General features: G+C 45.9%; 1 protein-coding gene across 1 annotated transcript in view; it reads right to left on the reverse strand.

Moving 5' to 3' along the window:
* Positions 1-1,510: 1,510 nt before the first annotated feature.
* The window catches only part of LOC138851610 (uncharacterized), a 28,728-nt gene continuing 12,894 nt past the window's right edge, over positions 1,511-17,344 (reverse strand). The window contains exons 2-3 of the mRNA XM_070080900.1: positions 1,777-1,920; positions 1,511-1,641 (exon numbers count right to left, since the gene is read on the reverse strand). Of these exons, the coding sequence (XP_069937001.1) occupies positions 1,553-1,641; positions 1,777-1,920 (233 nt within the window). The 3' untranslated portion in view covers positions 1,511-1,552. The remainder of the gene's footprint in view (positions 1,642-1,776; positions 1,921-17,344) is intronic.

Below are 17,344 nucleotides of genomic sequence, written 5' to 3' on the forward strand. Positions count from 1 at the left end.
TCGGTATTGTATACCATTTTGATGTTCATCTTGTCAGACACTGCAACACGTGGCATCTTGGTACAGAAAACACCTTGAACAAGCTTTTCAAGTGAGAAGGGTTGGATCTGAGAGGGACATGACCTCTCAGTTGCCTCTCACTACTACTATTACTACTACTACTACTACCCTGCACCTCTCCTTCCGACAGTATTTAAGTCTCCGCACTGTCGCTTGATCTTCAGATAGTTCCTGACTATGGAACTGAACTTCTCCAGGCCGAGGGACTGACAACCTCAAATTCTACGACTTTAAGGGTGATGGACTGATTACATCGTCTTCACATCTCTACTGTTCCTGCCTACTTTCTGTATTCGACTGAAGAAGCCTACTGTGTAGGCGAAACGTTTCGGAATAAAGTTGTCTAACTGTTGCATATGTGTCTTACCTAACAACCTGTCGGTATTGTATACCATTTTGATGTTCAGCTCTGCTGCAGTTACTGTCCTGAAGCTGGCGTAGCAGATGAACATTTAATGGAATACAGGCTGACACTGTTGAAGTCTCCCAGCCCAGGCTGACACTACTAAAGTCTCCGAGCCCAGGCTGACACTACTGAAATCTCCCAGCTTAGTCTGACACTACTGAAGTCTCCCAGCTTAGGCTGACACTACTGAAGTCTTCCAGCTCAGATTGGCACTGCTGAAGTCTCCCAATTCAGGTTGGTATTGCTGAAGTCTCCCAACTCAAGCTGACACTACTGGAGTCTCCCAGCTCAGACTGACGCACACGGTCTAACCCTGCATGACATACAATACAACATGACAGTTCTCTATCCTGGCACTTGTGGCTGACGTTTCTAGGCTGAGACTTATGGCTAACGTTTCTAGGCTGACACCTTTGGACAACGTTGTTTGGCTGACAACTCTGGTGTCAGGAGACTTTCTCACAATTTATAATTCCTGAGACTTAATAACCTATTTACTGCTGGGTAAACAGGGGCAGCAGGTGTAAGGGGACTAACATCTGGGTTCCTAATTACTGTTGGGTAAACAAGGGCAGCAGGTGCAAGGGGACTAACATCTGGGTTCCTAATTACTGTTGGGTAAACAAGGGCAGCAGGTGTAACGGGACTAACACCGAAAGATGTTAGTCCCTTACACCTGCATGGTATCATGAAATAGGAAGACGACACCAGTGGTGTGACAGGTCTGGTCCGAGACAGTGGTGTGATTGTCAGAGTTTCCCACCACCTGAAACAGTCAAAGAAAATGGGCAAGTTTCTGGTGACTCATAGAGAATGGTGAGCCATTCTCTGTAAACCACCACAAACTTACCCATTTTCTTCGACTTTCTGGTGGTGGGACACTCTGGCAAACACACCAATGGCTCGGACTACAACATAAATACATAGATAGATTTTGTTCAGATTTTTAACCCCGGAGGGTTAGCTACCCAGGATAACCCAAGAAAGGCAGTGCGTCATCGAGGGACTGTCTGCTTTATTTTCATTGGGGTCCTCAATCTTTTCCCCCAGGATGCGACCCACACCAGTCGACTAACACCCAGGTACCTACTTGCTAGGTGAACAAGACAACAGGTTTAAGGTAACGCGTCGAATGTTTCCACCTCGCCGGGAATCGTACTGGGACCCTCTGGGATCTGGATGAATGGAAAAAGTGTTGTGTACTTTGATACAGAGTGTGCAGGTTTGAGTCCGGCTGTAGACTGAGAAATAATATTTGTTAAAAAGCTTGCCCGTTTGTGAATTGTTAGCATGGTGACTTGTCAACTCACCATCAATGTCGATTTCGTCAAGCATGACCCTCAGTTCCTCCTCAGTGGCAAACTGACCCAAGTTCCTCATAAACTGACCCAGTTCTTGCTTAGTAATCGTTCCATCACCGTCCTTGTCGAAGAGTCGGAACGCCTCCCTCAGTTCTGTCAACAATAGAATAGCAGTTACCAACAGGATGATAGATAGTATGATTACTATTACATTTATGGGAAAGTGTAAGGCAGTAAGATGGCTGTTCACATCTCTGGGTGGCATTTAGTGGATCTAAGATTGAGCCTTGACCAGTCCCTGTCCTGGAAGACCTACCATCCCATTTCAGTCCATCCTGAACCATTATCAGGTTCACTTGCTACTTGATAATGGTTCATGATGAACCAAAACTCGGTCCAGTTTTTATTTAAAACTTGTGAGTTAGTTCTGAACTGTTCCAGTCACAGTATTTTGGATATTATTAATTTAAATCTACACAAGACCATTCAGATATCTACTTCAACTTCCTACAATGACTGCACAAACACATAGAACGTAACCCAACTGTCCCATATGTTATTAACTTCACATAGTGAATCCTCGCAATACAAAGCAGTTTTCTGAAACATAATTAGTAAGTGAGGAACTAGACACATGCTACTGCATTCGTATCTGTTGCAATCCTTTATTGACACCGTTTCGCCCATGAGGTGGACCTTTTACAAGTGACAGTGTTCTCAATAATGAATTGGATTTTACTTTCTGTCTTTTATACTATCATGTCGATACTTTATACCATTTCTGTTCATAAGACGTCTTATGAAAGTCTACTGTATTTAATTAAGATGAGTGGTTATTGTGAAGGCAAAGTTGTGTATAACTGTAGACTTTCTGAATGCACAACTGTCACTCATCTCTAGACAAACATTGTATCATGCTAAAATAAAATTATTATTATTATTATTATTATTATTATTATTATTATTATTATTATTATTATTAAAGTTACACATGATTATTCAACTAAGACTAAACCAAGACACCAACTAAGATAATTTACCTCATTGCATATCTTTTATTTTCTATATGATCTAGACACATAGAGTTTATAATATATATCAATGGTATTTAGTACCAACAAGAGGATGAATTAGACACATGTTCAACATCTATGTATCTTTATTTTGTGGATGTTTTGCCACCCAGTGGCTTTATCAGTACTCTGCCTGGATATGGTGTAAAGACTGTAGATATAAAGCTAAAGCTCCCGGTTCACACACGGAGGGCCAGGGTTCGATTCCCGGCGGGTGGAAACATTTCGACACGTTTCCTTACACCTGTTGTTGTCCTGTTCACCTAGCAGCAAATAGGTACCTGGGTGTTAGTCGACTGGTGTGGGTTGCATCCTGGGGGACAAGATTAAGGACCCCAATGGAAATAAGTTAGACAGTCCTCGATGACGCACTGACTTTCTTGGGTTATCCTGGGTGGCTAACCCTCCGGGGTTAAAAATCCGAACGAAATCTTATCTTATCTTATCTTAAGACAGTGGAAGACGAGGTTATCAGTCCTTCAGCCTAAGAACAGGTGATTCTTGTAGAATCTGAAGCATAGGCTGGTAGGTATAATATTTGTCAGGAAACAGGACAAGTGATTCCTGACGCGGGTATAAGTCATGTGATGACCCACTCTTAGTCATCTGACGGAGGCCTTCCTCTGGCTTACCGGTCCACGTCTCTAAAACTCATATTATACTATTAAAGTATAACATAGTATGCACAGGCAGGAAGATTGGTGCTTATATACTGTCGTCAAGTGAGATGCAGGAGACCAAGATATTGCCACTGGTAGCTGATACCTGGAGATACCTGGAGAGGGTTCCGGGGGTCAACACCCCGCGGCCTGCTCCGTAACCAGGCCAGACCTCATGGTGGATCAGTGCCTGATAAACCAGGCTGTTACTGTTGGCCGCACGCAACCCGAAGTACGAACCATAGCCCGGCTGGTCAGGTACTGACTTTAGGTGCCTGTCCAGCGCTTTCTTGAAGACAGCCAGGAGTCTATTGGTAATCCCACTTATGTATGCTGGAAGGCAGTTGAACAGTCTTGGGCCCCCTGTGGTGATGTCCTCTGTAGCACCAAAAGCTCCAGCTGCGGGTCATCATATGAGTGAGTCCAGCGTCAGGAAACACTTTTCCTGTTTCCTGACAAACCTTACCTAACCTAACCTGACAAACCTTACCTAACCTAACCTGACAAACCTTACCTAACCTAACCTGACAAACCTTACCTAACCTAACCTGGAGAGTTTACCTGGAGAGAGTTCCGGGGGTCAACGCCCCCGCGGCCTGGTCTGTGACCAGGCCTCCTGGTGGATCAGAGCCTGATCAACCAGGCTGTTACTGCTGGCTGCACGCAAACCAACGTACGAGCCACAGCCCGGCTGGTCAGGAACCGACTTTAGGTGTTTGTCCAGTGCCAGCTTGAAGACTGCCAGGGGTCTGTTGGTAATCCCCCTTATGTATGCTGGGAGGCAGTTGAACAGTCTCGGGCCCCTGACACTTATTGTATGGTCTCTTAACGTGCTCGTGACACCCCTGCTTTTCATTGGGGGGATGGTGCATCGTCTGCCAAGTCTTTTGCTTTCGTAGTGAGTGATTTTCGTGTGCAAGTTCGGTACTAGTCCCTCTAGGATTTTCCAGGTGTATATAATCATGTATCTCTCCCGCCTGCGTTCCAGGGAATACAGGTTTAGGAACCTTAAGCGCTCCCAGTAATTGAGGTGTTTTATCTCCGTTATGCGCGCCATGAAGGTTCTCTGTACATTTTCTAGGTCAGCAATTTCACCTGCCTTGAAAGGTGCAGTTAGTGTGCAGCAATATTCCAGCCTAGATAGACCAAGTGACCTGAAGAGTGTCATCATGGGCTTGGCCTCCCTAGTTTTGAAGGTTCTCATTATCCATCCTGTCATTTTTCTAGCAGATGCGATTGATGCAATGTTATGGTCCTTGAAGGTGAGATCCTCCGACATGATCACTCCCAGGTCTTTGACGTTGGTGTTTCGCTCTATTTTGTGGCCAGAATTTGTTTTGTACTCTGATGAAGATTTAATTTCCTCATGTTTACCATATCTGAGTAATTGAAATTTCTCATCGTTGAACTTCATATTGTTTTCTGCAGCCCACTGAAAGATTTGGTTGATGTCTGCCTGGAGCCTTGCAGTGTCTGCAATGGAAGACACTGTCATGCAGATTCGGGTGTCATCTTCAAAGGAAGACACGGTGCTGTGGCTGACATCCTTGTCTATGTCGGATATGAGGATGAGGAACAAGATGGGAGCGAGTACTGTGCCTTGTGGAACAGAGCTTTTCACCGTAGCTGCCTCGGACTTTACTCTGTTGACGACTACTCTCTGTGTTCTGTTAGTGAGGAAATTATAGATCCATCGACCGACTTTTCCCGTTATTCCTTTAGCACGCATTTTGTGCGCTATTACGCCATGGTCACACTTGTCGAAGGCTTTTGCAAAGTCTGTATATATTACATCTGCATTATTTTTGTCTTCTAGTGCATCTAGGACCTTGTCGTAGTGATCCAATAGTTGAGACAGACAGGAGCGACCTGTTCTAAACCCATGTTGCCCTGGGTTGTGTAACTGATGGGTTTCTAGATGAGTGGTGATCTTGCTTCTTAGGACCCTTTCAAAGATTTTTATGATATGGGATGTTAGTGCTATCGGTCTGTAGTTCTTTGCTGTTGCTTTACTGCCCCCTTTGTGGAGTGGGGCTATGTCTGTTGTTTTTAGTAACTGTGGGACGACCCCCGTGTCCATGCTCCCTCTCCATAGGATGGAAAAGGCTCGTGATAGGGGCTTCTTGCAGTTCTTGATGAACACGGAGTTTCATGAGTCTGGCCCTGGGGCAGAGTGCATAGGCATGTCATTTATCGCCTGTTCGAAGTCATTTGGCGTCAGGATAACATCGGATAGGCTTGTGTTAACCAAATTCTGAGGCTCTCTCATAAAAAATTCATTTTGATCTTCGACTCTCAGTCTGGTTAGCGGCTTGCTAAAAACTGAGTCATATTGGGACTTGAGTAGCTCACTCATTTCCTTGCTGTCATCTGTGTAGGACCCATCTTGTTTAAGTAGAGGCCCAATACTGGACGTTGTTCTCGACTTTGATTTGGCATAGGAGAAGAAATACTAAAATACCTAAATCTGCTACATCGTGGAATCTTGGTTAACAAACAGGTCCTTTGGGATATAAGTTGCCAAATTTAGATGGAAAAAAAAAACTGAACACGAAAAACTGGGCTATAGACTTACAATTTTGGAGATTTTTTGTGCAGGTTCTCAGTATTAGTTTAAATGATACATGTAATATAGTGCCAGTGAGCCAGGAGACAGTGCCTGCCCTCAGGCACTAATATAGTGCCAGTAAGTCAGGAGACTGTGCCTGCCCTCAGGCACTAATATAGTGCCAGTGAGCCAGGAGACAGTGCCTGCCCTCAGGCACTAATATAGTGCCAGTAAGTCAGGAGACTGTGCCTGCCCTCAGGCACTAATATAGTGCGAGTGAGCCAGGAAACAGTGCCTGCCCTCAGGCACTAATATAGTGCCAGTGAGCCAGGAAACAGTGCCTGCCCTCAGGCACTAATATAGTGCCAGTGAGCCAGGAAACAGTGCCTGCCCTCAGGCACTAATATAGTGCCAGTGAGCCAGGAAACAGTGCCTGCCCTCAGGCACTAATATAGTGCCAGTGAGCCAGGAGACAGTGCCTGCCCTCAGGCACTAATATAGTGCCAGTGAGCCAGGAGACAGTGCCTGCCCTCAGGCACTAATATAGTGCCAGTGAGCCAGGAGACAGTGCCTGCCCTCAGGCACTAATATAGTGCCAGTGAGCCAGGAGACAGTGCCTGCCCTCAGGCACTAATACAGTGCCAGTGAGTCAAGAGACAGTGCCTGCCCTCAGGCACTAATATAGTGACAGTGAGCCAGGAGACAGTGCCTGCCCTCAGGCACTAATACAGTGCCAGTGAGTCAAGAGACAGTGCCTGCCCTCAGGCACTAACACAGTGCCAGTGAGTCAAGAGACAGTGCCTGCCCTCAGGCACTAATATAGTGCCAGTGAGCCAGGAGACAGTGCCTGCCCTCAGGCACTAATATAGTGCCAGTAAGTCAGGAGACAGTGCCTGCCCTCAGGCACTAATATAGTGCCAGTGAGCCAGGAGACAGTGCCTGCCCTCAGGCACTAATATAGTGCCAGTGAGCCAGGAGACAGTGCCTGCCCTCAGGCACTAATACAGTGCCAGTGAGTCAAGAGACAGTGCCTGCCCTCAGGCACTAATATAGTGACAGTAAGCCAGGAGACAGTGCCTGCCCTCAGGCACTAATGAAGGCTGATGACTCTTCCAGTGACCGCCATTACGGGGATTCCAACTGGTAATCTGATCATTTATCTTCTTAATTAATAAACTTCAGAAGAAGACGCGGGGAAAACATGTCGGAAGAAATTAAAATAAACGATGTTGATATTATAGAATTTTGTTGTGATTAAACTGTTGGTATTAAACGATATTGTTGGTATTAAACTACTGGTATTAAACTGTTGGTATTAAACGATATTGTTGGTATTAAACTACTGGTATTAAACTGTTGGTATTAAACGATATTGGTGGCACTCAGTTACAGTGTTACCAGTACCAGTACACCTAGTACAGTGTTACCAGTACCAGTACACCTAGTACAGTGTTACCAGTACCAGTACACCTAGTACAGTGTTACCAGTACACCTAGTACCGTGTTACCAGTCCCAGTACACCTAGTACAGTGTTACCAGTACCAGTACACCTAGTACCGTGTTACCAGTACCAGTACACCTAGTACAGTGTTACCAGTACCAGTACACCTAGTACCGTGTTAGCAGTCCCAGTACACCTAGTACAGTGTTACCAGTACCAGTACACCTAGTACAGTGTTACCAGTACCAGTACACTTAGTACAGTGTTACCAGTACCAGTACACCTAGTACAGTGTTTCCAGTACCAGTACACCTAGTACAGTGTTACCAGTACCAGTACACCTAGTACAGTGTTACCAGTACACCTAGTACAGTGTTACCAGTACCAGTACACCTAGTACAGTGTTACCAGTACACCTAGTACAGTGTTACCAGTACCAGTACACTTAGTACAGTGTTACCAGTACCAGTACACCTAGTACAGTGTTTCCAGTACCAGTACACCTAGTACAGTGTTACCAGAACCAGTACACCTAGTACAGTGTTACCAGAACCAGTACACCTAGTACAGTGTTACCAGTACAAGTACACCTAGAACAGTGTTACCAGTACCAGTACACCTAGTACAGTGTTGCCAATACCAGTACACCTAGTACAGTGCTGCCAGTATCAGTACACCTAGTACAGTGTTTCAAGTACCAGTACACCTAGTACAGTGCTACCAGTACCAGTACACCTAGTACAGTGTTACCAGTACCAGTACACCTGGAACAGTGTTACCAGTACCAGTACACCTAGTACAGTGCTACCAGTACCAGTACACCTAGAACAGTGTTACCAGTATCAGTACACCTAGTACAGTGTTACCGGTACCATTACACCTAGTACAGTGTTACCAGTACCAGCACACCTAGTACAGTGTTACCAGTACACCTAGTACAGTGTTACCAGTACATCTAGAACAGTGTTACCAGTACCAGTACACCTAGTACAGTGTTACCAGTACCAGTACACCTAGTACAGTGTTACCAGTACCAGTACACCTAGTACAGTGTTACCAGTACCAGTACACCTAGAACAGTGTTACCAGTACCAGTACACCTAGTACAGTGTTACCAGTACCAGTACCAGTACACCTAGGACAGTGTTACCAGTACTAGTACACCTAGTACAGTGTTACCAGTACCAGTACACCTAGTACAGTGTTACCAGTACCAGTACACCTAGTACAGTGTTACCAGTACCAGTACACCTAGTACAGTATTACCAGTACCAGTTCCAGTACACCTAGTACAGTGTTACCAGTACTAGTACACCTAGTACAGTGTTACCAGTACCAGTACACCTAGTACAGTGTTACCAATACCAGTACACCTAGTACAGTGTTACCAGTACCAGTACACTTAGTACAGTGTTACCAGTACCAGTACACCTAGTACAGTGTTACCAGTACCAGTACACCTAGAACAGTGGTACCAGTACGAGTACATCTAGTACAGTGTTGCCAGAACCAGTACACCTAGTACAGTGTTACCAGTACAAGTACACCTAGTACAATGTTACCAGTACCAGTACACCTAGTACAGTGTTGCCAGTACCAGTACACCTAGTACAGTGTTACCAGTGTCAGTACACCAAGTACAGTGTTACCAGTACCAGTACACCTAGTACAGTGTTACCAGTAAGAGTACACCTAGTACAGTGTTACCAGTACCAGTACACCTAGTACAATGTTACCAGTACCAGTACACCTAGTACAGTGTTACCAGTGCCAGTACACTTAGTACAGTGTTACCAGTACCAGTACACCTAGTACAGTGTTACCAGTACCAGTACACCTAGAACAGTGATGTACTGTACTAGATGTACTGGTACCAGTACCAGTACATCTAGTACAGTGTTACCAGAACCAGTACACCTAGTACAGTGTTACCAGTACAAGTACACCTAGTACAGTGTTACCAGTACCAGTACACCTAGTACAGTGTTACCAGTACCAGTACACCTAGTATAGTGTTACCAGTACCAGTACACCTAGTACAGTGTTACCAGTACACCTAGTACCGTGTTATCAGTGCCAGTACACCTAGTACAGTGTTACCAGTACCAGTACACCTAGTACCGTGTTACCAGTACCAGTACACCTAGTACCGTGTTACCAGTACCAGTACACCTAGTACAGTGTTACCAGTACACCTAGTACAGTGTTACCAGTACCAGTACACCTAGTACAGTGTTACCAGTACCAGTACACCTAGTACAGTGTTACCAGTACCAGTACACCTAGTACAGTGTTACCAGTACACCTAGTACAGTGTTACCAGTGCACCTAGTACAGTGTTACCAGTACACCTAGTACAGTGTTACCAGTACCAGTACACCTAGTACAGTGTTACCAGTACACCTAGTACAGTGTTACCAGTACCAGTACACCTAGTACAGTGTTACCAGTACACCTAGTACAGTGTTACCAGTACACCTAGTACAGTGTTACCAGTGCACCTAGTACAGTGTTACCAGTACACCTAGTACAGTGTTACCAGTACCAGTACACCTAGTACAGTGTTACCAGTACACCTAGTACAGTGTTACCAGTACCATTACACCTAGTACAGTGTGACCAGTACACCTAGTACAGTGTTACCAGTACCAGTACACCTAGTACAGTGTTACCAGTACCAGTACACCTAGTACAGTGTTACCAGTACCAGTACACCTAGTGCAGTGTTACCAGTACACTTAGTACAGTGTTACCAGTACACCTAGTACAGTGTTACCAGTACTAGTACACCTAGTACAGTGTTACCAGTACACCTAGTACAGTGTTACCAGTGCACCTAGTACAGTGTTACCAGTACACCTAGTACAGTGTTACCAGTACCAATACACCTAGTACAGTGTTACCAGTACACCTAGTACAGTGTTACCAGTACCAGTACACCTAGTACAGTGTTACCAGTACCAGTACACCTAGTATAGTGTTACCAGTACCAGTACACCTAGTACAGTGTTACCAGTACACCTAGTACCGTGTTACCAGTGCCAGTACACCTAGTACAGTGTTACCAGTACCAGTACACCTAGTACCGTGTTACCAGTACCAGTACACCTAGTACCGTGTTACCAGTACCAGTACACCTAGTACAGTGTTACCAGTACACCTAGTACAGTGTTACCAGTACCAGTACACCTAGTACAGTGTTACCAGTACACCTAGTACAGTGTTACCAGTACCAGTACACCTAGTGCAGTGTTACCAGTACACTTAGTACAGTGTTACCAGTACCAGTACACCTAGTACAGTGTTACCAGTACCAGTACACCTAGTACAGTGTTACCAGTACACCTAGTACAGTGTTACCAGTGCACCTAGTACAGTGTTACCAGTACACCTAGTACAGTGTTACCAGTACCAGTACACCTAGTACAGTATTACCAGTACACCTAGTACAGTGTTACCAGTACCAGTACACCTAGTACAGTGTTACCAGTACACCTAGTACAGTGTTACCAGTACACCTAGTACAGTGTTACCAGTACACCTAGTACAGTGTTACCAGTACACCTAGTACAGTGTTACCAGTACCACTACACCTAGTACAGTGTTACCAGTACACCTAGTACAGTGTTACCAGTACACCTAGTACAGTGTTGCCAGTACACCTAGTACAGTGTTACCAGTACACCTAGTACAGTGTTACCAGTACCAGTACAACTAGTACAGTGTTACCAGTACACCTTGTACAGTGTTACCAGTACACCTAGTACAGTGTTACCAGTACCAGTACACCTAGTACAGTGTTACCAGTACACCTAGTACAGTGTTACCAGTACACCTAGTACAGTGTTACCAGTATACCTAGTACAGTGTTACCAGTACACCTAGTACAGTGTTACCAGTACACCTAGTACAGTGTTACCAGTACACCTAGTACAGTGTTACCAGTACACCTAGTACAGTATTACCAGTATACCTAGTACAGTGTTACCAGTGCACCTAGTACAGTGTTACCAGTACACCTAGTACAGTGTTACCAGTACACCTAGTACAGTGTTACCAGTACACCTAGTACAGTGTTACCAGTACACCTAGTACAGTGTTACCAGTACACCTAGTACAGTGTTACCATTACACCTAGTACAGTGTTACCAGTATACCTAGTACAGTGTTACCAGTACCAGTACACCTAGTACAGTGTTACCAGTACACCTAGTACAGTGTTACCAGTACATCTAGTACAGTGTTACCAGTACACCTAGTACAGTGTTACCAGTATACCTAGTACAGTGTTACCAGTACACCTAGTACAGTGTTACCAGTACACCTAGTACAGTGTTACCAGTACCAAGAACTCTACAACAATGGTGGTGGTATCAGGTACAGTGGTGTACCACTGAACTTGCTGTAGCTTCAGTGGTTGTGGGAAGATACAGTGTCAGTCACAATTGGTGCTGCTGATACAGACATGTCACAGAAGTCTTCTTTGCAAAATTTTGTTATTCTAGTGGCACAGAGGTATAGCCTTGGATCTGCTGAATGACAAAATTATGGTTCGAGTCCCTGTCAGTTTCTGTCTCCAGACTCATCGCAGACAAGCGATACAACGAGAGGAGTTGAATGATAGCTCTAGGCCTCTCGTATTGTAATCAACACATCATCAAGAGCTTGCAATGTTGCAGAAAAGAGGAGGAGGTGCAAGCAAATACTATCACAGGAAGTACCTTTGATCCACGTACGAATGGCCAAGAGCTATCATTGAACTGCTCTCGTGTTGTGTGTGTGTGTGTGTGTGTGTGTGTGTGTGTGTGTGTGTGTGTGTGTGTGTGTGTGTGTGTGTGTGTGTGTGTGTGTGTGTGTGTGTGTGTGTGTGGGTGTGTGTGTGTGTGTGTGTACTCACCTAGTTGTACTCACCTAGTTGAGGTTGCAGGGGTCGAGTCCGAGCTCCTAGCCCCGCCTCTTCACTGATCGCTACTAGGTCACTCTCCCTGAACCGTGAGCTTTATCATACCTCTGCTTAAAGCTATGTATGGATCCTGCCTCCACTACATCGCTTCCCAAACTATTCCACTTACTGACTACTCTGTGGCTGAAGAAATACTTCCTAACATCTCTGTGATTCATCTGTGTCTTCAACTTCCAACTGTGTCCCATTGTTACTGTGTCCAATCTCTGGAACATCCTGTCTTTGTCCACCTTGTCAATTCCTCTCAGTATTTTGTATGTCGTTATCATGTCCCCCCAATCTATCCTGTCCTCCAGTGTCGTCAGGTCGATTTCCCTTAACCTCTCCTCGTAGGACATACCTTTTAGCTCTGGGACTAGTCTTGTTGCAAACCTTTGCACTTTCTCTAGTTTCTTTACGTGCTTGGCTAGGTGTGGGTTCCAAACTGGTGCCGCATACTCCAATATGGGCCTAACGTACACGGCGTACAGGGTCCTGAACGATTCCTTATTAAGATGTCGGAATGCTGTTCTGAGGTTTGCTAGGCGCCCATATGCTGCAGCAGTCATTTGGTTGATGTGCGCTTCAGGAGATGTGCCTGGTGTTATACTCACCCCAAGATCTTTTTCCTTGAGTGAGGTTTGTAGTCACTGGCCCCCTAGACTGTACTCCGTCTGCGGTCTTCTTTGCCTTTCCTCAATCTTCATAACTTTGCATTTAGTGGGGTTGAACTCCAGGAGCCAGTTGCTGGACCAGGTCTGCAGCCTGTCCAGATCCCTTCGTAGTTCTGCCTGGTCTTCGATCGAGTGAATTCTTCTCATCAACTTCACGTCATCTGCAAACAGGGACACCTCAGAGTTTATTCCTTCCGTCATGTGGTTCACAAATACCAGAAACAGCACTGGTCCTAGGACTGACTCCTGTGGGACCCCGCTGGTCACAGGTGCCCACTCTGACACCTCGCCACGTACCATGATCCGCTGCTGTCTTCCTGTCAAGTATTCCCTGATCCATTGTAGTGCCTTCCTTGTTATCCCTGCTTGGTCCTCCAGTTTTTGCACTAATATCCTGTGTGGAACAGTGTCAAATGCCTTCTTGCAGTCCAAGAAAATGCAATCCACCCACCCCTCTCTCTCTTGTCTTACTGATGTCACCATGTCATAGAACTCCAGTAGGTTTGTGACACAGGATTTCCCGTCCCTGAGACCATGTTGGCTGCTGTTGATGAGATCATTCCTTTCTAGATGTTCCACCACTCTTCTCCTGATAATCTTCTCCATGATTTTGCATACTATACATGTCAGTGACACTGGTCTGTAGTTTAGTGCTTCATGTCTGTGTGTGTGTGTGTGTGTGTGTGTGAGTGTGTGTGTGTGTGTGTGTGTGTGTGTGTGTGTGTGTGTGTGTGTGTACTCACCTAGTTGTACTCACCTAGTTGAGGTTGCGGGGGTCGAGTCCGAGCTCCTGGCCCCGCCTCTTCACTGATCGCTACTAGGTCACTCTCCCTGAGCCGTGAGCTTTATCATACCTCTGCTTAAAGCTATGTATGGATCCTGCCTCCACTACATCGCTTCCCAAACTATTCCACTTACTGACTACTCTGTGGCTGAAGAAATACTTCCTAACATCCCTGTGATTCATCTGTGTCTTCAGCTTCCAACTGTGTCCCCTTGTTACTGTGTCCAATCTCTGGAACATCCTGTCTTTGTCCACCTTGTCAATTCCTCTCAGTATTTTGTATGTCGTTATCATGTCCCCCCTATCTCTCCTGTCCTCCAGTGTCGTCAGGTTGATTTCCCTTAACCTCTCCTCGTAGGACATACCTCTTAGCTCTGGGACTAGTCTTGTTGCAAACCTTTGCACTTTCTCTAGTTTCTTCACGTGCTTGGCTAGGTGTGGGTTCCAAACTGGTGCCGCATACTCCAATATGGGCCTAACATACACGGTGTACAGGGTCCTGAATGATTCCTTATTAAGATGTCGGAATGCTGTTCTGAGGTTTGCTAGGCGCCCATATGCTGCAGCAGTTATTTGGTTGATGTGCGCTTCAGGAGATGTGCCTGGTGTTATACTCACCCCAAGATCTTTTTCCTTGAGTGAGGTTTGTAGTCTCTGACCCTCTAGACTGTACTCCGTCTGCGGCCTTCTTTGCCCTTCCCCAATCTTCATGACTTTGCACTTGGTGGGATTGAACTCCAGGAGCCAATTGCTGGACCAGGTCTGCAGCCTGTCCAGATCCCTTTGTAGTTCTGCCTGGTCTTCGATCGAGTGAATTCTTCTCATCAACTTCACGTCATCTGCAAACAGGGACACCTCAGAGTCTATTCCTTCCGTCATGTCGTTCACAAATACCAGAAACAGCACTGGTCCTAGGAGTGACCCCTGCGGGACCCCGCTGGTCACAGGTGCCCACTCTGACACCTCGCCACGTACCATGACTCGCTGCTGTCTTCCTGACAAGTATTCCCTGATCCATTGTAGTGCCTTCCCTGTTATCCCTGCTTGGTCCTCCAGTTTTTGCAAGAAAATGCAATCCACCCACCCCTCTCTCTCTTGTCTTACTGCTGTCACCATGTCATAGAACTCCAGTAGGTTTGTGACACAGGATTTCCCGTCCCTGAAACCATGTTGGCTGCTGTTGATGAGATCATTCCTTTCTAGGTGTTCCACCACTCTTCTCCTGATAATCTTCTCCATGATTTTGCATACTATACATGTCAGTGACACTGGTCTGTAGTTTAATGCTTCATGTCTGTCTCCTTTTTTAAAGATTGGGACTACATTTGCTGTCTTCCATGCCTCAGGCAATCTCCCTGTTTCGATAGATGTATTGAATATTGTTGTTAGGGGTACACATAGCGCCTCTGCTCCCTCTCTCAATACCCATGGGGAGATGTTATCTGGCCCCATTGCCTTTGAGGTATCTAGCTCACTCAGAAGCCTCTTCACTTCTTCCTCGATTGTGTGCACTGTGTCCAGCACTTGGTGGTGTGCCCCACCTCTCCGTCTTTCTGGAGTCCCTTCTGTCTCCTCTGTGAACACTTCTTTGAATCTCTTGTTGAGTTCTTCACATACTTCACGGTCATTTCTTGTTGTCTCTCCTCCTTCCTTCCTTAGCCTGATTACCTGGTCCTTGACTGTTGTTTTCCTCCTGATGTGGCTGTACAACAGTTTCGGGTCAGATTTGGCTTTCGCTGCTATGTCATTTTCATATTGTCTTTGGGCCTCCCTTCTTATCTGTGCATATTCGTTTCTGGCTCTACGACTGTTCTCCTTATTCTCCTGGGTCCTTTGCCTTCTATATTTCTTCCATTCCCTAGCACACTTGGTTTTTGCCTCCCTGCACCTTTGGGTAAACCATGGGCTCATCCTGACTTTTTCATTAATCCTGTTACCCTTGGGTACAAACCTCTCCTCAGCCTCCTTGCATTTTGTTGCTACATATTCCATCATCTCATTAACTGGCTTCCCTGCCAGTTCTCTGTCCCACTGAACCCCGTTCAGGTAGTTCCTCATTCCTGTGTAGTCCCCTTTCTTGTAGTTTGGCTTCATTCGTCCTGGCCTTCCTGCTTCTCCCTCCACTTGTAGCTCTACTGTGTATTCGAAGCTTAAAACCACATGGTCACTGGCCCCAAGGGGTCTTTCATATGTGATGTCCTCGATATCTGCACTACTCAAGGTGAATACTAAGTCCAGCCTTGCTGGTGTACTCACCTATTTGTACTCACCTATTTGTGGTTGCAGGGGTCGAGTCATAGCTCCTGGCCCCGCCTCTTCACTGATTGCTACTAGGTCCTCTCTCTCCCTGCTACATGAGCTTTATCATACCTCGCCTTAAAACTATGTATGGTTCCCGCCTCCACTACTTCACTTTCTAGACTATTCCACGACTTGACTACTCTATGACTGAAGAAATACTTCCTAACATCCCTTCGATTCATCTGAGTCTTCAACTTCCAATTGTGACCTCTTGTGTCTGTGTCCCATCTCTGGAACATCCCGTCTTTGTCCACCTTGTCTATTCCGCGCAGTATTTTATATGTCGTTATCATGTCTCCCCTGACCCTCCTGGCCTCCAGTGTCGTCAGGCCGATTTCCCTCAACCTTTCTTCGTAGGACAATCCCCGTAGCTCTGGGACTAGTCTTGTTGCAAACCTTTGCACTTTCTCTAATTTCTTGACGTGCTTGACTAGGTGTGGATTCCAAACTGGTGCTGCATACTCCAGTATGGGCCTGACGTAAATGGTATACAGGGTCTTGAACGACTCCTTACTGAGGTATCGGAACGCTATCCGTAGGTTTGCCAGGCGCCCGTATGCTGCAGCAGTTATCTGATTTATGTGCGCCTCAGGAGATATGCTCGGTGTTATACTCACCCCCAGATCTTTTTCCTTGAGTGAGGTTTGCAGACTTTGGCCATCTAAACTATATTGTGTCTGCGGTCTTCTTTGCCCTTCCCCAATCTTCATGACTTTGCATTTGGCAGGGTTAAACTCAAGGAGCCAGTTGCTGGACCAGGCTTGTAGCCTGTCCAGGTCTCTTTGTAGTCCTGCCTGATCCTCATCCGATTTCAGTCTTCTCATTAACTTCGCATCATCCGCAAACAAGGACACTTCTGAGTCTATCTCTTCCGTTATGTCATTCACATATACCAAGAACAGCACAGGTCTTAGGACTGACCCCTGTGGAACTCCGCTTGTCACAGGCGCCCACTCTGACACCTCGTCACGTACCATGGCTCGTTGTTGCCTCCCTGTCAGGTATTCTCTGATCCATTGCAGTGACTTTCCTGTTATGTGTGCCTGATCCTCTAGCTTTTGCAGTAACCTCTTGTGAGGAACTGTGTCGAAGGCCTTCTTGCAGTCCAAAAAAATGCAGTCGATCCACCCCTCTCTCTCTTGTCTTACTTCTGT

This window comes from Cherax quadricarinatus, unplaced genomic scaffold (assembly GCF_038502225.1).
Source record: "Cherax quadricarinatus isolate ZL_2023a unplaced genomic scaffold, ASM3850222v1 Contig1209, whole genome shotgun sequence".
Lineage (NCBI taxonomy): Eukaryota > Metazoa > Arthropoda > Malacostraca > Decapoda > Parastacidae > Cherax > Cherax quadricarinatus.